This window comes from Staurois parvus, unplaced genomic scaffold (assembly GCF_062004578.1).
Source record: "Staurois parvus isolate SC_StPar_1 unplaced genomic scaffold, SC_StPar_1.0 ptg000513l, whole genome shotgun sequence".
Classification (NCBI taxonomy): Eukaryota; Metazoa; Chordata; class Amphibia; order Anura; family Ranidae; genus Staurois; species Staurois parvus.
In genome coordinates, this window is record NW_028318309.1 from 2,391,575 (window position 1) to 2,417,278 (window position 25,704).

The 25,704-nt window shown below is 41.2% G+C and overlaps 1 protein-coding gene across 12 annotated transcripts in view; it reads left to right on the top strand.

The window, feature by feature from the left end:
• The window catches only part of TCF4 (transcription factor 4), a 701,501-nt gene that overhangs the window by 160,467 nt on the left and 515,330 nt on the right, over positions 1 to 25,704 (top strand). For 5 of the 12 annotated variants that reach the window (XM_089690079.1, XM_089690075.1, XM_089690078.1 and 2 more), the window contains exons 4-5: positions 8,901 to 8,978; positions 20,760 to 20,819. The exons of 2 other annotated variants lie outside the window; for them this stretch is intronic. In XM_089690079.1, the coding sequence (XP_089546205.1) occupies positions 8,901 to 8,978; positions 20,760 to 20,819 (138 nt within the window). The remainder of the gene's footprint in view (positions 1 to 8,900; positions 8,979 to 20,759; positions 20,820 to 25,704) is intronic. 5 more of the 12 variants (XM_089690080.1, XM_089690085.1, XM_089690082.1 and 2 more) reach the window with 2 other exon arrangements.

Genomic DNA, 25,704 nt, shown 5'->3' on the forward strand with positions numbered 1-25,704 from the left:
ACTAAGTACAGGGGTGGGCAGAGGGGCTGCTGTACCTTACCTGGCTCCGATCCCAGTCCCACGACGATCCGGTCCAGGAAGCGCGGCTGCTCCTTCTTTCAGTTCGGCCGCTCGATGGTCACGCGGCCGCTCAGCTCCGCCTCCTCACCGGTGATTGGGCGCCAGCACTGGAAAGGCACACAGGCGACCAATCACCAACGAGGAGGCGGAGCCGAGCGGCCCCGCGAATATCGAGTGGCCGACCTGGAAGAAGGAGCAGCCGCTCCTCTCCCCCACTGACACCAACGATGAGGCACTGTTCCTCCCCCACTGACACCAACGATGAGGCACTGTTCCTCCCTCACTGACACCAACGATGAGGCACTGTTCCTCCCCCACTGACACCAACGATGAGGCACTGTTCCTCCCCCACTGACACCAACGATGGGGCACTATTCCTCCTCCCCACTGACACCAACGATGGGGCACTATTCCTCCCACTGACACCAATGATGGAGCACTATTCCTCCCACTGACACCAATGATGGGACACTATTCCTCCCACTGACACCAATGATGGGACACTATTCCTCCCACTGACACCAATGATGGGGCACTATTCCTCCCACTGACACCAATGATGGGGCACTATTCCTCCCACTGACTAATGATGGGGCACTATTCCTCCCACTGACTAATGATGGGACACTATTCCTCACACACTGACACTAATGATGGGGCACCATCATTGGTGTCAGTGGGAGGAATAGTGTCCCATCATTGGTATCAGTGGGAGGAATAGTGCCCCATCATTGGTGTCAGTGGATGAAATAGTGCCCCATCATTGGTGTCAGTGGGAGGAGTAGTGCCTCATCATTGGTATCAGTGGGAGGAATAGCACCCCATCATTGGAATACCATACTGAAATACCATACCATATTGAAATCAAATCTGATGTTTTTTCATTTTTATTTGGTGTGCGTTGGAAGAGGGGTAGTCTTATACGGCGAGTATAGCTCAAACCCTATATTTTAACAGGAAAAGTAGGGGGTCGTCTTATACGCCGGAAAATACGGTACTTAAAAGTGCTACTTAACGTTTGGTGGCTCCCACTAGGCACCAGCAGGCTGCTAGTGTGTACTGATGGTCTGCCACTGCCTGAAAAGCCAATCCAGTGGTCTGCCTCAAACAGATTTCACTGCAGTCCAGGGTTGAATTTAGCCTTTGCACTGCAATGTACTTAGGTACACCTGATTGGTGACTCTTTAACCTTTGAGTCATTTAATATTTTAATATATATTTATTTATCGATTACAGCTATTTGTATAGCGCCAACAATTTACATCAGTCCCTGCCCTCAAATGCCTTACAGCCTAAGTTTCCTATCTCACATGCATACATTCTCATGTAAAACGTTTTTGGTAAAAGTAGAGATAGAATATAATATTGGAGGCAGTGTGAGGTGTGCTTTATAGGCATGGCTACTTCATAACTGAGCAGACCACCCAACAAAAAAATAAAGAGAAGTTAGGATGCCAAGTACTGGTATGATTTGGAGAAGATGTGACCAGATATGTGGATCTGCACAGAGAACACCAGACTCAAGGCTAAGTTAAAATAATGTAATTTATTAAAGCAGAATTAAGGTCAAACATTTAAAAACAGCTGACAGGTAGGGTTTTTATGATAATTATGTTGTACAATTACGGCACTACTCTGTACTGTGATAAAATGACTTCTGCGTGGGAGTGACATCATTGTGGCCGTTCACGCAGCCGAACAGAGCAGACCCGGAAGGAAGGCTGGGAGAAAAGAGAAGCCCCTGGGACCAGCTAGAGTGCTGATAGCTCAGCGCTGGATGGATTAGTTTGATAAGCGAGACTGCCATAATGTGCTAATATGTTGTGCATACTAAACCTCATAGGGGCCTATTTAAAGATAAATATATAGTGGAGTTTAATTCCGTTTTAAGAAAACAGCACAAGTGACAAGTAACATAAACCCAACAATCAATACAAACACCCAAATACTGCAAAAAAATACAAACACCCTGTGAATATATATAAAAGTGAACCTAACCAGTGGAAGCGAATCAAGGTAAAGTAAAACATGAGCACACCTACCTAAACCAACTAACTAAGCTATGTACTGACAGGAGGATAAATAGGACTGAGTAGGATCGGGCTGAGAATCAAGGAATAGCAGGTCAGGAATGGGCTAGAATAGAAAGCAGGTACACAGGAACAGGTACTGGCAGGTGGGATCTAAATTGTAGGTTACCAGGAACAGAGGGCATGGGCACACAGGCAAAATACTGCAGAGCTGAGAGATTTTGAAGAAGGTACTAAAGACCTCCCAACAGCCAGCATTAGGTGCAGACTAATTCCTGGGACGTGCTGGCTCCTGGGAGAACCTTGCTGGTGGACACAGAACTACACCTTTCAGGTCTGAGGTTCACAGTGCCTGCAGCAGATGCTCTGTTTCCTGACAAGACAAGTGATTTCAAGTTTTACAAAGTAAAAAGGCCTCATTCACATTGGCGAAGTGATCCATACACCAATGTGAAGAGCTGTTTTCACCATGTAGACCCATGAAGGCAGCCTGTTCAATGAATGAATGGATCTCCAAGCGTATCCCAGTGTATACATCCCTGCGGATTGGATGCATGAATACGAATGTAGGTAGACTGACTCCTCTTATCTTCCACATACAGTTTTTTTGTTGAATTTAGCCACAGATGCCAAGAGGTAGAGTAAAGACTGGAGCATAATAAGCATTACATACTTTTTGATTAAAGAGGCTTAGTACTGCCCTCTCTGACCCTTCTGCCAATAGCCCATGTGTGCTATTTTGGTAAATACAGCTTTGCCGTTGCCTCAATAAACATCCAGAAGCATCATGGGAGATGCAGAGAGGCAGAAGATTAAATAATATAATGAATACTTCAAGGAAATGGCTACCACAAAAAATTATTTCTTGTATCTTTTGTCATTGATGATGATCTTTCATAGTCTTTCAGCTATTGTCGCTATAACTAAGCCCAAACAAAAATGTATAAAGTATGTAATGGAAATGAATGCTTCATTATTGCTAAACAACCCTCTTAACCTTTCTGAAAGCTTCAGGGCTTGTTCTCGCAGTGCACATTGGGGTTGATTTACTAAAGGCAAAAATACTGTGTACTTTGCAAGTGCAGTTGCACCACAGCTTAGTAAATGAGACGAAGATTCACTTTCCAAAGAACACCCAATCACATGCTAGAAAAAAAAAATGTTTGCTTCACATGATTGGATGATGGAAGTTAGCAGAGCTTCTCCTCCTGAGGTTGATAGGGATTCCTTGAACAATAAGCAATTTCTGCCTCTCAGATAAGTTCTCACTGACACCATTAATCATTTTTTGAAGCTATCAGTAAAGGGATCATTCTTCCCAATGACCACAAGTGTAAGGAACATTCTTCCCAATGACCATCACACTAATGTATCATGAGTTGTAGATATAGTCATTTTTAGCAGGGGTTCCCTGAGACCAGAAATGTATTTTAAGGGTTCCTCTGTATTGAAAAGGTTCAGAAAGGCTGCTCTAGAGGAACTACACTTGCAGAGTGCACAGTTTATTTGCCTTTTGTAAATCAACCCTATTGTCATGCTTTTTGCTTGATCTTCCGGTGCAGGCAAAATAAAAAATATATATTGTTTTCAATAGGACTGGTTGCTGCTGTAAAAATCCCTGAATGATTTGGTGTGTTGGTGTGTTAAAACAAGCTCTTAGGAGGAAGATGAGGAGGGGATAATAAATGTCACAATCTCCCCTCACCCATTCGTAGAATGCCTTGTGTTCTATCACTGTACTAGAGCTGGGTCTGTAAGTTCCAGCTCCGGAAATTCTGAGCTTATAGTACTATATTGGTTGAATGAAAAATATTTACCTAACATAGCACTATCCACACGGATATCAAAAATTAAAGTGATGCTAAGGGTTCCTATTTTTAAAAAAATAATAAACATGTCATACATATCTGCTCCGTTCAATTGTTTTGTACAGAGAAGCCCCGATCCTCCTCTTCTCGGGTCCCCCGCTTCTGGCCCCTTCCCCCAACTGAGTGCCCCAAGGGCAAGCAGCTTGCTCTGGGAGCACTCGTGCATGCTTGCTCCTGAGCCGCCTCTGTGTGTCTGTAAGACACACAAAGCATGGCTCAGCCATGCCCCCTGCTGTCTGTGATTGACAGCAGCGGAAGCCAATGGCTCCCGCTGCTGTGTCTCAGCCAATGAGGAGGGAGAGTCCCATGAGAGCAGAGGCTCTTGTGAGCAGCGCTGGATCGCGATCAGGCTCGGGTATGTATTGGGGGGGGGGGGCTAAGGGGGAATCTGCACACAGAAGTTTTGGGGGGGTTTTCATAAGAAATTTTTATTGAAAAAATAGAAAAACATACGTTTTCCACAGACATGTATAAGAAAATCACCTGCAAGACCAAAGCGATATAATAAGTAAGCATAGGCATCAAGGAAGTAAACAAGCATCAATGTTATTGTCCTTAAGCAATCACAGAAACGTCCGTACAGTCAAGACCCGTATGGGTCCAAAAAACAACCACAACAATCTTATGAAAGAAGACGAACCATAAAAATCTAATTAAATAAACAAGACAAAATAATTAACTAAGGTGAGACAATAAAGAAACTAGGGAGGTTTTTTACCTTTATGAACAGAATGCATGAAGGTAAAAAACCTTAAACCTTTACAACCACTTTAAAGGCCATTTACTTTTATGTTGTAAATGTCATAAAATAGTATTTTCAGAGTTCAGCTTTAAGTTGCGTGATGTCTTTGGATGTACTAAACGGGCTCACAAGCTTTAATCTAAGAAGGATCTTTATTTTAGACATATGAGTGGAATTTTGAAACGTCATCAGACTCAACTGAAAATACCTGTCACTTTTTAAAGATCTGTATCCTGGGCTTATAGCACTGTGAGTTGAATTGAATGTGTTTTAGAAGTGCAGTTAACCTATGGGGTTTTAATATTTAGGTTCGTTAGGTAAGTTGAGTGTTAGGGGTTAAGCTGTTCGTAGTCATTGGATGAGTCTCAGTGCACTAAAAAAAAACCTGTTGAGGCTCTGGATTTATATTACAGTAAATTACATGAGCTCGCCTAATTAGACCAAACCAAGTATAAAACATCTGTAACAAATAAACACTTTATTAAATAATTCAGTAAATCTTTAAAATCCCAAAAGGCAATAAAAACTCTTTACCCAATCCCAGTAAAAGAAAAAAAGAGAGAATCATATGATAAAAGATCAACCACAGTTCTTCATCACAACTTACAAAGCAATTATTTTTATATTTATTTATTTATAATAGAAATAATTAAATAGGAACATTTTTTCCATCATCATTTTATAGAAAATGTAAAACTTACTGTATTTACATAATGTGTTACAGTACATTCCTGATATTTATGTAACATTTAGCTCCATAAATGTTTAGGTCCTGTGGATGGTGTGTACATGCAGCGCTGTGGTTGATCCTTTATAAGCATCTTCTGTCCCCCCGGTCACATCAAGCCCAACTTTTAAATCGTGCGACTTACAGTGAAGTCGCACGATTTCAAAGTCAGATGAGATGCCGATTTCAGGTGCGATTTGCAAGACATCTGACACATATGTCTATGCAAATCGCACCAAAAGTAGTGCATGTACTACTTTAGAAATTGGTGCGGTTGGACCAAGTTGGAACCGCACCAATTTGACCTCTCTAATTGCAGACAATAGACTTGGCATACGATTTGCAAGTCGCTTGGCATGTAATTTGCATGCCAAGTCGCGCCCGAAGTGACTGGGGTGTTACTGGAATTGGCTAAAGGGATCTTGTTTGGCTTTTGAGCTTTCTTTAATATGTTAAATAATTTAATGAAGTGTTTAAATATCTTGGTAGGTGCCTTACATTTGATATACATTTTTCTAATAGGTGGCAGTCTCTCTAGGCTTTTGGGCTGGGTAGAGTAGTGATCTAGGGTCTATGGGGTAAAGCATGGCTACACCCAATGAGCATTTTTGTGATGCAAAGTGATTGGCCAGGTTAGAAAACCTTGCCTTCTTGACATGTATTTTTTTTTCTGGTGCAAGGACTATCTGTGCGCAGCTCACATCATCTCCGGAATTATCCTAAACATGAGCCCTTGTATGTCTAGAGGACTTCTGGGCTTTTTTTCAAGACATTTTTTTATTTATTAAATTGTCCTTATAGAGAATAAAAAAATAATGAAAATATATGTTTATACAGCATATCATCACCCACAACCTTTTGATAGTGTTTGGGGTGTTTGGTTGGAATGTACCTCCGCAGTCCCTGATGCCATCTACATTTTTCCATTCTTTGGGATTCCAACAACAATAAACTATTACAGTTAAAGAACCCTCTTTTGTTTTCTCCCATTAATTTTTAAACAGATCATAAAGACAGCAATTGGTTACACATACATGGTTAGAAATACTGTGTTGAGTGGAAAAACAATTTAAGGCCGCTTTTTTACACAAAAGGTCTAATCAGGTCAGCCTGTCAGTTTTTCAGGTGGGCCTGATTAGACCCTCCATTCACACCTATGGCCCAGTGGGTGTAAACAAAGTTGTGTCTGTTTATACCTGGCTATCTCCGGTCCAATACGGTCCGCTAAAAAAAATGGAACAGGATCCATTCTCTTCTGTCTAGGCAGATCAGATTGGAGGGCAGTCGAGTGTAAATGGACAGTGGAGTCCATTTACTCTCACCTCCCATAAAGCAGAGTGGGCTCTTTCCGTGTCTGCTATGTCAGACATGGGTGGCTCATCCATCTGCTCTGCTTTGATCAGTAGAGAATCAGCGGACAGATTCTCTACTGACCAAAATGGAGTCTTCCCCATCTGAAAGGGGCCTAAAGTAGAACTAAAGGCATATTCTATTTTTCATTTTGGATAAAGAAAGGGAGGGGGTATAACTCTATCAGATTTCCTTTTTTGACATCTGTGTTCCATTGGGGAGATATCCTTTGACTTCCTGTCCCATAGCCAAAACACAAAGTGGGAGAAAATCCCTGCAAAGTGAGGGAATCCCTGGTTGTCACCAGAACTAGTGTACCCATTGGAAGTGTCCCCTTTAATTATGTTCTGGGGACAACCCAACATTTGGGATTTTCACTTTCAGTGATAACAGTATACAGGACACATAGGTTGAATCACACCCGCAGGGCACAGACAGCAATAGAAAAGCCCTCCACTCTATCCAAAACAAACAAATTTAAAAAAAGTATTCCATTTAGTCATACTTTAAAAGCTCATTCACATGGTCAGAAAAAACGCTGGGTTTAGATGCGTACAGCAGATAGTTTTGTACGCATCAAAATGCAGTACTAAACCCATACACAGCTGTACAAAAAAAAGTAGGACATGGATCTGCAGATTATATGGTCATAAACGCGTCTGCATGCATACACACATAAATATGTAGCCATTTATTTGAATGAAAGAATTGTACATGTCTATACGCTGTACACATCATAACGCGTCTAAAGTCAAGTACTTTAGATGTGTATTTTACTCAGGATCTTCTGCTAACTCTGCCAGCAAGAACTTATGTTCTATGCAAAAAATACGCATATGCCCATGTGAATGAGGCCTGATGCAGAAGACAATACAGAAGGTACTGAATCAAAAATAGTGGAATTTGGGTCACCTCTGGGACTGTAGAGGTATGTGCCAACCAGGAACAAATCGCATGATCAAAAGGTTGTTGGGGATTTTATATATATATATCTCATAATTAAGGGTAGGATTTAGTCAATTACTGTTTTCCATGTTCCTAGGGTTGAGGAGCATGGTTCTTACAGGTGAGATCAGCCTTTTTGCTGTGTAGACCGCGTATCCGCAAGAGACTCTTACTATCATTGAGGACCTGCATACCATCAAGTATACCCTGAAGGCAGAATGTGGGATTACAGATATTCAGGCAGCCAGAGGGCTTCTGTTTAGGGGAGAAGCTGGCCCAGGTTGGTAGGAGGAGTCAGCACAAAAAAGCCTGTTGGTAGTTCAGTTGTAGAGATGCCCATTGTGGTTGTTCAAAGGCTAGACACAAGTCGCCTGGTATTACTATTTTCCATGTTCTCGGGGTTGAGGAACATGGTTCTTCCAGGTGAGTAGAATAGCCTTTTTGGGGTAAAAAAGAGTATTCACTAGGGACTCGTAGTATGATGAGTGACCTGCTTTCCATCAAGTATACCAAGAAGGCAGAATGTGGTATTAAAGATATTCAGGAAGTCAGAGGGCTTCTGTTTAGGGAAGAAGCTAGCCCAGGTTGTTAGGAAGAGTCAACGCAAAAAAGCCTGTTGGTATTTCAGTTGTAGAGATGCCCATTGTGGTTGTTCAAAGGCTAGACACGAGTCGCCTAGTATTACTATTTTCCATGTTCTCAGGGTTGAGGAACATGGTTCTTCCAGGTGAGTAGAATAGCCTTTTTGGGGTAAAAAAGGAGTATTCACTAGGGACTCCTAGTATGATGAGTGACCTGCTTTCCATCAAGTATACCAAGGAGGCAGAATGTGGTATTACAGATATTCAGGAAGTCAGAGGGCTTCTGTTTAGGGGAGAAGCTAGCCCAGGTTGGTAGGAAGAGTCAACGCAAAAAAAGGAGACATCATGCGATGGGCAGAAGTGGTAGTTCCTATTCATTTTCGTGCTGTGATAAATTCATTTTTCTGGTGATATATACATGTATATTCAGGACAAACATTTTCTCCTGTAAATTATATTGGTGACAAAAAAGAGCTCCAAGGGTCTGGTTAGAACCTGAAAAACAACGTACATACAGCAGTCAGAACCATTGCAATGTACTTTTGAATCCGCAGTGGTTCATCAAATCTAATATGGAATTTGGGTTTGGTTTTACAGCTATGGAAAGAAGCAGAAGCTTGGCAAAGACGAGATCTTACGAGAAAGCAGCGTGCTCGCAAAGCCGAAACCTCAGGGGTCAGTGTGAAATGACTGTACGGTTTCTGTCTTTCTGAAGCCTCACAGGACATATGGTTGTTTTGAGTCAAAGCATAAGTCTGGGTTCTGTTATGACTTCCTTTGATCTTGTGATAGCATCTGATACCTGCCCACTCGTTTTCACTAGGAACCGCGCTTTAGAAAAAGCCTCAACAGCACATTGATGTGACATCTGTGTCTTGTAGTATTCATGGATTTCAGTCATGCAGAGCCTGGCATTCATTATGTATCTTATGAAGGTGCAGTCCCATACGTAAGTATAGGCCGGCATGTGACAGACAGGGTGAGATGTTGCTGTCGCAGTGCTGTGTTTAGCAGTGCGGGAAGCTGTACGGGGATGACAGGTACCTGCAGGGTGGACGATTGGGGCTTTTTATAGAGCTCGGTGGATGAGATTAATATCACTATCCTCTGGGTCTTAACATGCATTCTGTACTAGTGGAAAAAAAATTAGTGATTGCTTCTGACTGCACTCCTGGATGCAGATGGGGAACTAGGAGGGCTGGGGAACTAAAAAGGGATTGCTGTGTTAAAGAGAACCTGTCATCATTGAAATATGGCAGCTGTTATTTACTGACTTGTGTTTTTAAGTTTCAGGGGGTTATCCTGAGTTACTGCTCAGTGAGGTCAGGACTTTTGACCTGCAGATTTTCCCCAGTTTAGTGACTCACTTGGGGCATGTGTAAGCAACATTGATTCCTTGCTTTTGTCGTGTTTTAAAAACGCACATGCAGGTCAGCACATTCCATTTGTATTCAATGGTGATAGTTGGATGACCGTTCTGATGTTGTTTTTTTACAATTTTGCATTCAGGGCTTAATTAACCATTAGCTAAATAAAGAATGTGCCAAAAGGATGGGGACACCACAGAGTTCATCATAAAACAAAAAGTAATGTGGCGCTACTACCATATAAATCCTTCACATAACACACTGAATTTACATAAATATAAGTGAAATAGTGCAAATGAGTGAACAAAGACCAAATCAACAATACATAAACCGCGATGGACAACAGTGTAAAGTTACCTCACACAATAACACGTGTAACAAGTGCCAACCAACAGGTCCAATTAGGGACCAAGCTTAGGATGATAGTGCCCCAAATGATCCAAATGGATCTAATAGGACCTGTTGGTTTGCACTTGTTACACGTGTTATTGTGTGAGGTAACTTTACACTGTTGTCCATCACGGTTTATGTATTGTTGATTGGTCTTTGTTCACTGATTTGCACTATTTCACTTATATTTATGTAAATTCAGTGTGTCAATATGTGAAGGATTTATATAGTAGTAGCGCCACATTACTTTTTGTTTTATTTTTTACTTGTCTATAGGTATATGACTGAATGTTGGCAGCTTTACCTCTGTGATTAGCTGATAAGGTTTTAGTTAGGAGCGCAGGAGGTCTATCACATTTACAGAGTTCATCATGCCCGTAAATCAGGGGTCTCCAAATTTCTAATGAAAAGGGCCAATTAACTGTCTTTCAGATTTTACGGGGGGCCAGACTGTGGCCATTGGGAGTAGAAAATGCCCAGTGTCAGCGAGAGGAATAATAGTGCCCCATCACTGTTATCAGTGGAAAGATTTATGAGGCATCGTTGATGCCAATGAAAAGAATAGTGCCTCATTGCTGGTATTAGTGGGAGGAATAGTGCCCCACCATGTGTACCAGTGGGAGGAATTATGCCCCACTGTTGGTGTCAGTAAAAAGAATGGTCCCACATCACTGGTGTCAGTGGGACTAATTGGTGGAAATAACAGGCCAAATACCGGAAAGAAAGGGGTGGCATCCAGCCTGCAGGCCGCAGCTTGGTGACCAGTGATTTAAAGAATTTGTGCACTTTGAAATAAAGTGCACTTACAGTGGGGATCGAAAGTTTGGGCACCCCAGCTAAAAATTTGTATTAATGTGCATAAAGAAGCCAAGGAAAGATGGAAAAATCTCCAAAAAGCATCAAATTACAGATTAGACATTCTTATAATATGTCAACAAAAGTTAGATTTTATTTCCATCATTTACACTTTCAAAATAACAGAAAACAAAAAAATGGTGTCTGCAAAAGTTTGGGCACCCTGCAGAGTTAATAGCATGCACTGCCCCCTTTGCCAAGCTGAGACCTGCCAGTGTCATGGATTGTTCTCAATCATCGTCTGGGAAGATCAGGTGATGTCAATCTCAAAGGTTTTAAATGCCCAGACTCATCTGACCTTGCCCCAACAATCAACACCATGGGTTCTTCTAAGCAGTTGTCTAGAAAACTGAAACTGAAAATAGTTGACGCTCACAAAGCTGGAGAAGGCTATAAGAAGATAGCAAAGCGTTTTCAGATGTCAATATCCTCTGTTCGGAATGTAATTAAGAAATGGCAGTCATCAGGAACAGTGGAAGTTAAAGCAACATCTGGAAGACCAAGAAAAATATCAGACAGAACAGCTCGCAGGATTGTGAGAAAAACAATTCAAAACCCACGTTTTACTGCACGATCCCTCCAGAAACATCTGGCAGACACTGGAGTTGTGGTACACTATTCCACTATAAAGAGATACTTGTACAAATATGGTCTTCATGGCAGAGTCATCAGAAGAAAACCTGTTCTACGTCCTCACCACAAAAATCATCGTTTGAACTTTGCAAATGAACATATAGACAAGCCTGATGCATTTTGGAAACAAGTTCTGTGGACCGATCAGGTTAAAATTGAACTTTTTGGCCGGAATGAGCAAAGGTACGTTTGGAGAAGAAGGGGCACAGAATTTAATGAAAAGAACCTCTGTCCAACTATTAAGCATGGGGTTGGATCAATCATGCTTTGGGGTTGTGTTGCAGCCAGTGGCACAGGGAACATCTTACGAGTAGAAGGAAAAATGGATTCAATCAAATTTCAGCAAATTTTGGATAGTAACTTGATGCCATCTGTGAAAAAGCTGAAGTTAAAGAGAGGATGGCTTCTACAAATGGATAATGTTCCTAAACACACCTCGAAATCCACGGGAGATTACATCAAGAGGCGTAAACTGAAGGTTTTGCCATGGCCTTCACAATCTCCAGACCTCAACATAATTGAAAATCTATGGATAGACCTTAAAAGAGCAGTGCGTGACAGACAGCCCAGAAATCTCAAAGAACTGGAAGACTTTTGTAAGGAAGAATGGGCAAAGATACCTCAAACAAGAATTGAAAGACTCTTGGCTGGCTACAAAAAGCGTTTACAAGCTGTGATACTTGCCAAAGGGGGCAGTACAAGATATTAACTCTGCAGGTGCCCAAACTTTTGCAGACGCCATTTTTTTGTTTTCTGTTATTTTGAAAGTGTAAATGATGGAAATAAAATCTAACTTTTGTTGACATATTATAAGAATGTCTAATCTGTAATTTGATGCCTTTTGGAGATTTTTCCATCTTTCCTTGGCTTCTTTATGCACATTAATTCAAATTTTTAGCTGGGGTGCCCAAACTTTCGATCCCCACTGTATACTTTATGCGTCTTTGCCCAGAACTAACCAAACCCCCCATCCCAAAAGATGTATGCTAAATTTGGACATACACTAGTAGTTTTCCAGTTGAATGTTTTTATGAACATTTGTACAAAAATCCAGATCAGTACATTCAATGACTTGTTGAATGTCGTTAGCAAATATTTCAAAATTTTACTTGCTTTTAACATTTGATTGTGGAACACATGAAAACCACATTCACTGTTAGAAATTTGTTCATTCGAGAAAAATTTTCTATCCAGCTCCTCCAAATTTGCTCATCACTGCAGGCAAAAATAAATGTTTATTTGACCTCACTAATGATTAGAAAAAAGACAATTTTTAAATCAAATTCTACTAGTGTAAGGCCAAGTTTGGTGAGATCCTAAGGACATGGCCTCTGCTGTTTATTTGCATTATATATCTCAAGCCTTTTTTCTCCTGGCTGCGCAGGCACTTTTCAGCTCCATAGACTGAGACTCCCAACCAGGAGACAAAGATAGACATGCCCCGCAGACTTATTTGGGGCTCAGATGTGCCTACTTAGCCAGGAGTGAGGGGACTTAGGGCATGAAATGTAAATAAACAATGGAGGCCACAGTAGTCAGATCTCAGTAAGTATACATTTATGGAGGGTAAGGGTGGAATCCAAGGGGTTACCATTTTTGTCCTTAACCCAGCCTGAATTGCATTGCAGCCAAAGCAGGTCAAATACAACCCTTTGCTGGGTTTTGGGTTTTAAACGCAGGGTGTGTCTTGAGCTGCACTGCATTTAACGCCAAGGTATTTGATAGCGACACCTATGTACTTGAGCCATAGGCTGTGTTTATGCCTGAGCATTGCCTGTGTGTTAAAAATGGCACCCCAACGCACAACTATAGTAGTAAATGCTCCTCTGATGCAGTACACAATGATATACTGCTTTAAAAAAATGCTGCAGGGGGGGGAGCATGCGTGGCATGGATCAGGACAGCAGCCTTGACGCGTAGCTCCGTTCCTTCCTGGGACTCTAAGCCTGTTTAGAGGGGCCAGGACCTACTGCGGACGATCCCTTTTCTTATCACCTCTTCTCACTACACCCTGTGCATGCCGACATCACAAAAGAAAGGTTGCTCCAGCACTCCGAAGTGCCTTACGACCTAACTTCTGCGGGTGAAAGAGCAGAGCAGCATGGTACAAGATGGCACGGCCTCCCTACAGACAGCAGCTCCTGCTGAACCTCCAGCTCTGACCACTTCTACACTTCAGGACAGTGAGTATATGCCACAGCTGACTAGACAAGGTCTGGAAAACTCCCCGAAATCCATGTATAATAAGCTGGCTGACAAATTCCAGTTGAAGCTTCAGAAAACTGCCCACTCACTTACACAAGAGCTGAGAGCCTTAGGAGGCCGCACTGATAAACTGGAAACCAAACATGATGAGCTAACCTTAGCATTTAATGAACTCCAGAAAGAAACTCCAACTCCAGAAAACCATCTACAGTCACAGGTGGAGGATTTGAATAACCCCAATAGGAAGAATAATCTGCGAATCCGGGGCATTCCCGAGACTAATACTGAATTAACTGCCACAGTACTTCGCTTGTTTAAATCCTTACTGCCTGATCAAGACCCTTGTGGCTTTACATGCGACTACATGCATAGGGCATTATGCCCCAAACCTCCTAGGGACATTGTCTTGTGCCTCAAGGACTACTTAGTTAAGGAGAATATCTTTAGAGCAGCCAGGAATACCCAAAATATATTGCTTGATGGCTGTAAACTGCACATTTTCCCGGATTTGTCAACTGCAACTCTGGACAGGCATTGTCAATTTAAGGAGATCACTTCTGTATTAGGCGTGGATTCGTTACTATTGGGGATTCCATTCACGCTTACAATACCTCATAATGGCAGCACATATTTATCTCCACCCTGGCTGAAGGTCGTAAGACTTTACTTAAACTGGGTATATTTGAAATAGCAGCCCCGTCCCATCCTCCTTCCACCCCACGGCCTACACCTATCTGGCATACACCATCTCCTCGAAGGGACAGACAGAGAATACGCCATGAAGCAGCCTGAATTCTAGTCGTACCTCCTCAAGTGACGTTTTTCATGTTTTCCTGCTAACAAGTTTTTTACCAGCTGATCACCACCTGAAATGGCTTATATCTACACTGTGTACCTCTTCATACCCTGACCTGGACTTTGTGAACCATTTAATGCCTTTAAATGTTTAATTTTCCTATGTAATTTGCTTCTCTTAGACGACACTTCAGAACAGCACACCGTAGATATTTGTACCCCCGGACCTCAGCCCTTCTGGGACTTCTGGAACAAATCGCTAATAATTGTTATACAGTAATTCTGCTTCCTCTATATTCGCCTGCAAATTGAACCAATCTCTATGCCCTACTCATGTCTATAAATTGCACAATTCCTCAGGTTAAGTGTCTTCACTCCCAAAAGATGTTCTACGAGTATTTGAATCCTATTATTTGAACCTTTTATCTGCCTCCTCTGGTAGTATTCCCCACTCAGCTTTGGAATGGTTGGATACCATCCCCATCCCTAAACTCTCTCAAGCCCAAGTGGACACCTTAAATGCCCTGTGTAGTCTGGAAGAAATCACTAAAATAATTAAATCATTGAAAACATCTACTGTCCCTGGCCCAGACAGATTTTCTACTTTATATTATAAAACATTCGAGCATGTCTTGGCCCCACATTTATCCTCCCTGTTTAATTACTGTATATTCTAAGTGGCAGTCTTTTTCCAGAAGAAATGCTGCTGGCAAATATGACACTGGCAAATGTGACACTCATACCGAAAACAAAAAAAGATCATCTCTCCCCCCAAAACTATCGCCCAATCTCAGTAATAAATAATGATTTAAAGATTTTTAGCAGACTGTTGGCAGACAGGTTGGCATCTATTATTCCCACCATCATCTCCTCAACTCAATCCGGGTTTATTCCCAACAGATTGATCACTGATAATATTCAGATGGTATCGGACATTATACAGGATGCCAACATGCACTCTCAAAGCCTGCTCCTTCTGAGTCTAGATATTCAGAAGGCCTTTTTTGATAGTGTATCATGGGAATATCTATCAACACTTTTACCTAAGTATGGTTTCTGTGCCAAATTCCAACAGGGATTTCAGGCATTATATCACCTCCCTAAGATTAGAATTAAGATCCCGGAGGATTGTATGGACTTTTTTGTACTAGGATGAGGGACCAGACAGGTTTGTCCCCTTTCACCCTTACTATTTGCATTGGCCATGGAACCCTTGTCTAGGGCCATTACTCTACACCCGGATATTCATGAGTATGTTAAAAAATGCCTTTCTTATAAACTCTGCATGTATGCAGACGATGTGCTTCTATTTATTACACAACTTCTCATTTCTATGCCTAATTTGGACCTATTACTACACAAATTTGCTACCCTTTCCAGGCCATGCCGATCAGGGTCCCTCGCCCCATATGCGATATTCTCCATGCCTCCTTTTCTTTCACATGGTCCTTGGAAGCCATTACATATTTGGGTATTTCCCTCACCTCAAATTTCTCGAAAATGTTTCAATATAACTATTTACCTTTGGTATCCAAACTTCTTGCTATTTTGCTAATTTGGTCCTCCTATAACATTTCATTTTTAGGCAGAGTAGTAGCTATTAAAATGAATATTCTCCCAAAGATACTTTATCTTTTCAGAGCGTTTCCAATCACTGTTTGTAAAGCGTTTTTAGATGCACTACAATCCGATATTAATACATTTATCTGGTCCAATAGAAGAGCTAGATACTTGGCAAATACCTTGAACCGCCCACACACAGTGGGCGGCATGGGCCTTCCAAATTTTTGACTATGCTACTTATCTGATAGATTGGCCCAGACCGCTCAATGGAATATTCCGAATTCCAAAGTGCCTTGGATTAAATTTGAAGCGGCCTCTATCCTGCCATACCACCTCACAGGTTTATTGTGGTCTAAATGGATTCCATACAGGAGTTTATCTCAACTGAACTCTATTGTCACACAGTCTTTCAGACTGTGGACTACCTGTAAAATTAAATATAACCTAATCTCAAAATCCCCACCAGCTGCATCTTATTTAAGTGACCCCACTTTTATCGCTGCATTTCCCAACCCTGCTGAATTTCAGTGGTGGATCTCCTATATCACCATCAAGTCTCTTCACACACACTCTACCTTTGACACTTTTTCACAATTACAGCAACAATATCAAGCACCAAGACAATAATTTTGTAGATACCTTCAGATCATAAATTTTTTTACATCCACATTCCCAATGGCTCGTAACTCTGCTTTTTCCCCTACTGCCTATGAACGTATATACAATAGGTCCGCCAGAGGTAAGGGTCTTATCTCCCAACTTTATAAACAACTTTTGGGTTCCTGTACCTTTAAAAAAAAACCTTTATTTTACTAAATGGGAGGAGGAGTGCAATCTGCCATTGTCAAATCAAGACTGGAATGTTATGTTAACAAATCTCTGCAAGAGTACAAAATCTTAGAGAAACTTATTACTCATTGGTATTACATTCCGCTCCTCCTCCATTCTATGTTTCCTGCAGTACCCAATACTTGTTTTCGTGGTTGCTCCATAGTGTGTTCATTCATTCATATCTTTTGGGACTGTACTGTAGTCACTCCACTTTGGCAACGTAATCGGGAAATATCCTCTGAAATCGCAGGTCACCTTACACATTTGAATCTCTCTAATGGTTTGCTATTTGCTCCTATTGTGGGAACCCTTCCCCTATACAAAGGTTGATTCATACCCTTTCTGTTGCCTGTGTATGGGCAATAGCTGCTAACTGGAGATCGATGGTTCCATTTTCTCAAATTCTGGCAAGAATGGATTCTATCATGATAATGGAACATGTCCTTCACACTCTGAATGACACTATCCCAGTTTTTTACGTTAAATGGGACCCCTGAAAGCTTATCCACAACCAACTATCTTGAATTTATGGTTATCAGCCCAATCTCTTATACATGATAGGATACAGCGCACATTTATCAAGATTTGTTGATATGTATTTATAATTGTTACTATACTATTCTTGTCATACAGTCTGTGCATATATGGCTTTGAGTTCTTGTTTTCACTATGAACTCCTTGTTCTCTCTACCTATGTTTTTCTGTTTGTCTTTTTAGTCTTGTATTCCCTTATATGTACATAGATCTTTGTCATATGGATATAGAATGTAAGATCTCTGTATTGGACATTGGTTTGTATTTTGTATTTCTTTCAATAAACCGTTTGTAAATGAATAAAAAAGTCTGCAGGGGTGCATGTTTTTATCAAAGAGTGTAAAAGGGGCTTAAAGAAACTTAGGATGAGAGAAGTAGGTGACCTCTTCTTCTAAAAATGCTGGTTGCCCAGCTGGCACGTCAGCCCTTTGGTTTCAATAATTTTTGAGTCTCTGACCTGGAACACTTAGGCAGATCAGAAGCTATAGCTTCACTCATGCACATTTGAGGTCAGTAGCTGAAAAAGCATTGGAATTGTAAAACAGCCAAGCAGCTAACATACTCAGAAGGAAGTTGCTCTAGTGGTCAATGTATTTCTCTCTGCTTGAGTTTCTATCAAATAAAAAAGCAAGGATGACCACTTAGATATAAGCCCATCACAAAACCACACTGCTGTGTCTGCTCCCACATACTGTACCTGTCCCTATCTCTTCTCCAATGCACAAAATGCAGACTGTCAGAAAGATAAAGAGATTCTGAAAGAAAAAAGCTTCTGCTGTGCATTCTGTTTGACAAACCTAGAAGACTCAGTAAAACCAGTATTATGGGTGTAATCCATATGAATCCTTTCTTGTGTAATATTAAAATTGTATATATGTGATAAAAATAATATTAAACACTTTGAAACTACAATAAATTATATAAAGTACTTTACCAAAAATAGAATCTTAGGCTCTTTGTTCTGATTGAAACCATTGTACAAAAACAACCTGCATAATTACACACAGAGCTTTTTCTTTAATTACACATTGTGATTTTATCTGCTTTTAATTGGTTCCAGTTGTATAAAATGGTCATCAGATAAGAACAGGGTGTCCCACCTAATTGGAACGTTATCCTGTTATAGCAAAGTCCTCAATATTTTTTTGACCTTCTTTTGTTTTGTGAATTTCATGATGTCAGACTGTCTAAAGTTAGCCAAGTGGGATACAACTGTTTCCACTGCGTGTAGGGAAATTTGGGAGGATTCTTATGAAAAGAAATGTGGGAGAGATGCGTTACTGACCTCCTTTTGAAAATGTTTAGTGCCTGGCCGTCATTCTTTTTAAATGGCTTCATTATTTTGTAATTGACCTGGAAAAAATATGCAGGTCAGGAGTTCTGACTTCCTTGCTGCATGGTTGTTCTTGGACCTTGACTCAGAAACTTTAACACTAAATCTGAATTTTCTGAGCAAACCAAAATACTCAATATAATAAACAAAGGATCGCTGCTATCCCCACATTCCCACATCCAACTTAAACCAAACAAGTGCAGCACAATCTATGCTACTGCGCATAAAAATCAGTACAAACTCATAATATTGCTTACATAAAGTGTAACCACATGAATACAAATTATAGGCTTTCTTTTGCTTAATTGTCCTTCAGTTTGTGAAAATTGTGAAAAGATAAAGTCCAAAAACACTTCCCTGTGATCAGTATATTATTTACTACTTGACTTGTGTCTTGCCATCTAAGTGAGCCCACCATCATTGACTTGATGCGCTCACTTGGAACTACTGACCTATAGATTAAATAGGTCACCCTGCGCTTTTAAGGGGCTAATTCGATGTTATCTTCAAATGTATAAAGTACCTCCACTTTCTCTTCAGTTGGTTTTTAGCACAACACCCAGAGTTAGCATCTGAAACCATCATAGCGTTTCACCTTTGAAAACGACTTTATTATATAAAAAAAGGCAATAAGAAAACCACTCACAAAATGAGTGCACTATATACTTGAAAATATCTCTTCAAAGGTTTCTTCTTTAAGGCCTGGGTATCAGCATCACCTTACTGGACATGCTCTGGCCGGTCACTTCCGTGTTGACATGATGACGTTATCACGCTCCCCCCCAACACGTATCGTCACCTCTGCCCATGACTTTCTCAAGGGTGAAGCACTATGATTCCTTTGTATTCTTGAGCTGAAGAGCTGTTTTTAGATGCTGAATTCTAGGTACTGTGCTAAAAAACAAATGAAGAGAAAGTGGAGGTGGATGATACATTTGGAGGTAACATCGAAATAGCTCTTTGAAAAGAAAAAAGCACATGGTGACCTATTTCATCTATAGATCAGTGGTTCTAGGTGACTGCATTGAGTGAATGGTGGTGGGACTGACTCACTTGGATGGCAAGATACAAGTCAAGTAGTCAATAATACACTAATCACAAGGAAGTGTTTTTGGAATTTTTTTCCCCTCAATTTTCACAAATGAAGGGCTATTAGGAAAAAGGGCATTTATAAAGTTGTGTTCATATGGTTATACTGTATGTAAGCACTATTATGTTTTTTTTTTGCACAGTAATATATATTGGGCTGCACTTGTTTGCTAATTGATTTGACTTGAAAGCTATTGATACCGAGCTCCAAGCAAAGGTCTGCTTGCACCATTACCTCTCATCTTTGGTTTAGCAGAGTGTTTTAGGCAGCCTCCTCTGCTTCTGTATAGCCACGGAGTAATCTCGCCTATATTTGTATTGCATGCGACTGTCCCAGTGTTTGTCATCAGCTGATGAGACTACGTCCTTGTCCATAACCTTTCCCTCGTCTCCTCTGCCCAGTCTCACTATAACATGGCTCAATGTTCCATCTTGTCCCCTCCCCGCCATCCTTTATTCCAACTCACTCCTAAGAAATAATGTGTCTGATCCCAAGGATGTTCTTAAAAGAGAAATTCGCAGAATTAGGCAGTTAAACATTACGGCACAACAGGGGATGCAGCTAAGCCACGTTATTTACACCATCTTTCAGCAAATCTTACAAGCTGACATTTTGCGAGGTCCGCAGGGTCCTGCGTGTAAATAATGCAGTCCTCCCCACTGCCCGCCGTATTACAATATGGTTATAAAAGACGGGTGGCTGTCTTCCAACTTCCGTTGGTGGGAATGGTGACCAGGGGCTCGGCGCACTTCTTCAAGCGGTAGATCAGCTGGATGGTGAATTGCTGTTGTTTAATATTGCATTAGAAAAGTATTGTCAGTGCTAACTAATGACACTTGCTTCTTCCTTCTGCCCTTCAGAAGCTGTCATGCAGCGTGCAGGCGAGTGTGCATAGCCATCCACCCCGGAGGTGGCTGCATGTATGTTAACCCGCTTCTTTATCTTTGTTTTATCTGCTGATTATTGCATGTTTCATGTGGACCTGTCACTTACCAAATGCTGCAGTGGAAGAGGAGCAAGAAAAAGCAATGGCTGCATACAAACTGAAGTCATCTCTAATCAGATTCACATTTTCATCAGTTAAAAGCCACATTTCCAAATCTCAATTCGATCTGTTAGTCTCCATGCACACGGGGCGTTTTAATAACGCTGGTAGCGTTAGCTGTGTAAAGTCACGTTAAAAACTTGAGTTTTTCAGTGTTTTTTAGCTCTTTGGCGCGTTTTTCCACATTTGTGGTTTTTAGCGTTTTTTTACCACCCCCCTCCCCCAATTTTTGGTAAAAAAAAGTCCAAAAACGCTGGTTTTCAGCGTTTACAGCTAAAAAACTCCTCTAGAATCCCACTAGTCCTGGGTTTCCTTCCAGCTAAAAAGCGCTGATTCCAGTCTATGTGTGTATGGACGCATAGGATAACATGCTGGGGGGTTTACTGGCTGTAGAAAAAAAACACCAAAAGCCAAAAGCAGCCGCTGTAAAAACGTCCGTGTGCACGAGGACTTAAGTCCTCGTGCACACTGGACGTTTTGGTAACGCTGGTGACGTTAGCTGTATAAAGTCACGTTAAAAATGTGAGTTTTTCAACTTTTTTTTGCATTTTTGCATTAGCGTTTAGCAGCGTTTTACCACATTTTCCTGTGTTTTTTAGCAGGTTTTTTTTTTACCCCCCAAAAAATTTTTTTGGGGGGTAAAAAAAGGCCAAAATGCTGGTTTCCAGCGATAGAGCATTTTTACAGCTAAAAAACTCTTCTAGAAAGCCACTAGTTCTGGGGGGGGTTTTCAGCTGATTCCAGTCTATGTGTGTATGGACACATAGGATAACATGCTGGGGGGTTTTACTAGCTGTAGAAAAAAACATCAAAAGCCAAAAACAGCCGCTGTATAAATGTCCCGTGTGCATGAGGACTAAAGCTAAACTCCAGGCAGATGTAAAGTTCTGTATTTATTAACATATCAATATTTTTTTTTTCAATGCAGGCAATGTAAGTGCCCGTATCTGCAGTCCCCTGTACTGCAGAGCTCAGACTCGGAAAGGGAGAAGCAGCACAAGGAATCAGTTGTAATTAAAGTGGAATTGGTATTAAACCCAAAACCAAAAATGTATTATTTTGCAGTTTACTAATCATTAGATGTGGTGACTGCATTCATTTTCTTTTCTTTGACCTTTTCCCCTTATTCTTTCAACCGGTGATTTGGCCAGTAACACACCTCCTGTGTTAGTGAGGCAAAACTCTGAATGAGCACAGGAGGCACATCGGACAGCTGCATTGCTTTTTTCAGAGGGGAAGGTAGTGTTAAATGTATTAGCAGATTTAAATACACAATGAAGTAAAACTCCAGCTCACAATTTACAGTCGGTTGCAGCAAACAGTTTTTTTTTCCTTTTGGGATAAAGGGTTTATATAAATAAATAAATACTTATCATTATAATCAGCCCTACCAGTGTTAAATGAATTGCCTCATCCATGTAATCCACTGATACATTCTGCTGGAGAGCTTGTGGTTTTGAAAAGCAACAGGCTTGCTGGCTGGGTCATCCGTTGAAAACAGAAGAAAGAAAGTTTAAAAATGGAAACAAATGCAGTCATTACATCCAATAATTGGTAAGGTGCGTTATAATAAATGTTTGCTATTGGGTTTAATACTACTTTAATCTACTCCTAAAACTGCCCTGTCTTCCCTCCTATGATGACTAACCTGTGGAAGAAATGTGTATATATTACCTATTTCAGGCTTCTCTGGTCTGGTCATGTGATCTGGCTCCCGTGTGTCAGCCAGCGCTGTTGCATTGGAGAGGAGGCAGTGCCGACAAGATGGGCCATTGAAGCCAGTGGGTGACATCACCACTCCAGACTTCAGCAGCTGCTGTCAGAGCACTCTCTCCTCTCCCCTGCAGCCGCCACTAGCTGACACAGAGTAGATCACATGACTGGAGTGGAACGCCTGAAAATTGGTAAGTATACAGATCTTTCTCACACAGGTTAGTAAGCATAGGCATTAGGAGTGGGGAGAGGACAGTTTTCGTTTCCAATATTGAAGTTTGAAAAGAGTACAAAATTATACCACAGCAGCGACTTTTTTGCAATGACAAACAAGTGTTTCATAGCAAAGAAAAATGCATAAACGAGAGGACAGTTTAAAGAGCAGTTAGGGTTTTCCCGGAATTACACTTTAATATTCAGATGGATTTCCAGCTTTGTTGAGCCAGTCTTTCAGTTCACACACTGCATAGCCAGACATGACACCACAAATTCCTATTTCAGCTCTACAACTTCCAGTGTCACCTCTGTGCTGATTGTCTATAAATGAGTATCATCATGCTGCAGTATGAAATCGTGATGTCACCTGCCTGGCTGTGAAATGGGGCATAGAGAGGCTGAAGAAGGTTACAAATCCTAGATAAAGCAGTTTCAATTCCTATACTGGGGGCATGTAGCTCATAGTAGTAACAATTATTATACAGGATTTATATAGCGCCAACAGTTTGCGCAGTGCTTTACAATATAAGGGAGACAATACAATTACAATACATTTCAGTACAGAAGGAATAGGAGTAACAATAATAGTAGTCATAAACATTGGATTGATGACTATATCCTTTTGGCAAAACTCCCAATGTGGTCCTTATTTGAAAAAAAGAAATAAAATAGCAATCCATAAGAAGAAAAGGGTTTTTGTCCAGAAGAGATGCAGCCAGAAATTTGTAGTAACATTGTAGTAACATGCGAAAATCTTTGCAACACTTGCTGTGGACTTGCTTTTTCATAACAATGTTTACACTGAGAAGCTGCCAATTGTGTTGCTCTAGGGGCAGGGGTCTTCAAACTTTTCCAACAAAGGGCCAGTTTATTGTCCTTCAGACTTTTAAGCCTAGTACACATGATCAGAAAACCATACGAAAAATACCGCATTCAAAGCGATCGTGTGATAATCTAATCATTAGTACAAGCACAACATTTTTTATAATACGATACCAGATCGTACGATTTTCGTTTAATCAGCACAGTTTCCGTCCGAAAATACAATACAATACATTACATCACTTCCAAATTTTTATTCTGTCTTACAAGAATTTTTGTAACTTTAGCAACCTCTTCATTTTCAATATGAAGACTAGAATGCAAAAAAAAACTGGATGATCATTTGTCTGATATTCTTATCCTGTGTATGGGGCTTAAGGGGGGCCTGATTGTGGCCAGTTGAAGCAGAAAATGTCCTAGGCCCAGCTTCAGCGAAAATAATAACCTTGCCTTAGTAGTCAGTTACATAGTAGCTGTGGTTATCAGGAGGAATAGCTGCCTATCATTGGTATTACTGGGAGAAACTGTGCCCCATCATTGGTATTAGTGGGAGGAATAGTGCCCCATCATTGGTATTAGTGGGAGGAATAGTGCTCCATCATTGATATTAGTGAGAGGAATAGTGCTCCATCATTGGTATTAGTGGGAGGAATAGTGCTCCATCATTGGTATTAGTGGGAGGAATAGTGCTCCATCATTGGTATTAGTGGGAGGAATAGTGCTTCATCATTGGTATCAGTGGAAGGAATAGTGCCCCGCCATTGGTATCAGTGGAAGAAATAGTGCCCTATTGTTGGTGTCAGTGGGAGGAATAGTGCCCCATCATTGGTATTAGTGGGAGGAATAGTGCTCCATCATTGGTATTAGTGGGAGGAATAGTGCCCCATCATTGGTATTAGTGGGAGGAATAGTGCCCCATCATTGGTATTAGTGGGAGGAATAGTGCTCCATCATTGGTATTAGTGGGAGGAATAGTGCTCCATCATTGGTATTAGTGAGAGGAATAGTGCTCCATCATTGGTATTAGTGGGAGGAATAGTGCTCCATCATTGGTATTAGTGGGAGGAATAGTGCTTCATCATTGGTATCAGTGGAAGGAATAGTGCCCCGCCATTGGTATCAGTGGAAGAAATAGTGCCCTATTGTTGGTGTCAGTGGGAGGAATAGTGCCCCATCACTGATATTAGTGGGAGGAATAGTGTCCCATCATTGGTATTAGTGGGAGGAATAGTGCCCCATCATTGGTATTAGTGGGAGGAATAGTGCCCCATCATTGGTATTAGTGGGAGGAATAGTTCCTTATCATTGGTATTAGTGGGAGGAATAGTGCCCTATCATTGGTATTAGTGGGAGGAATAGTGCCCCATCACTGATATTAGTGGGAGGAATAGTGCCTCGTCATTGGTATTAGTGGGAGGAATAGTGCCTCATCATTGGTATTAGTGGGAGGAATAGTGCCCCATCATTGGTATTAGTGGGAGGAATAGTGCCCCATCATTGGTATTAGTGGGAGGAATAGTGCCCCATCATTGGTATTAGTGGGAGGAATAGTGCCCCATCATTGGTATTAGTGGGAGGAATAGTTCCTTATCATTGGTATTAGTGGGAGGAATAGTGCCCTATCATTGGTATTAGTGGGAGGAATAGTGCCCCATCACTGATATTAGTGGGAGGAATAGTGCCTCGTCATTGGTATTAGTGGGAGGAATAGTGCCTCATCATTGGTATTAGTGGGAGGAATAGTGCCCCATCATTGGTATTAGTGGGAGGAATAGTGCCCCATCATTGGTATTAGTGGGAGGAATAGTGCCCCATCATTGGTATTAGTGGGAGGAATAGTGCCCCATCATTGGTATTAGTGGGAGGAATAGTGCCTCGCCATTGGTATTAGTGGGAAAAATAGTGCCCTATCATTGTTATTAGTGGGAGGAATAGTGCCCCATCACTGATATTAGTGGGAGGAATAGTGCCCCATCACTGATATTAGTGGAAGGAATAGTGCCCCATCA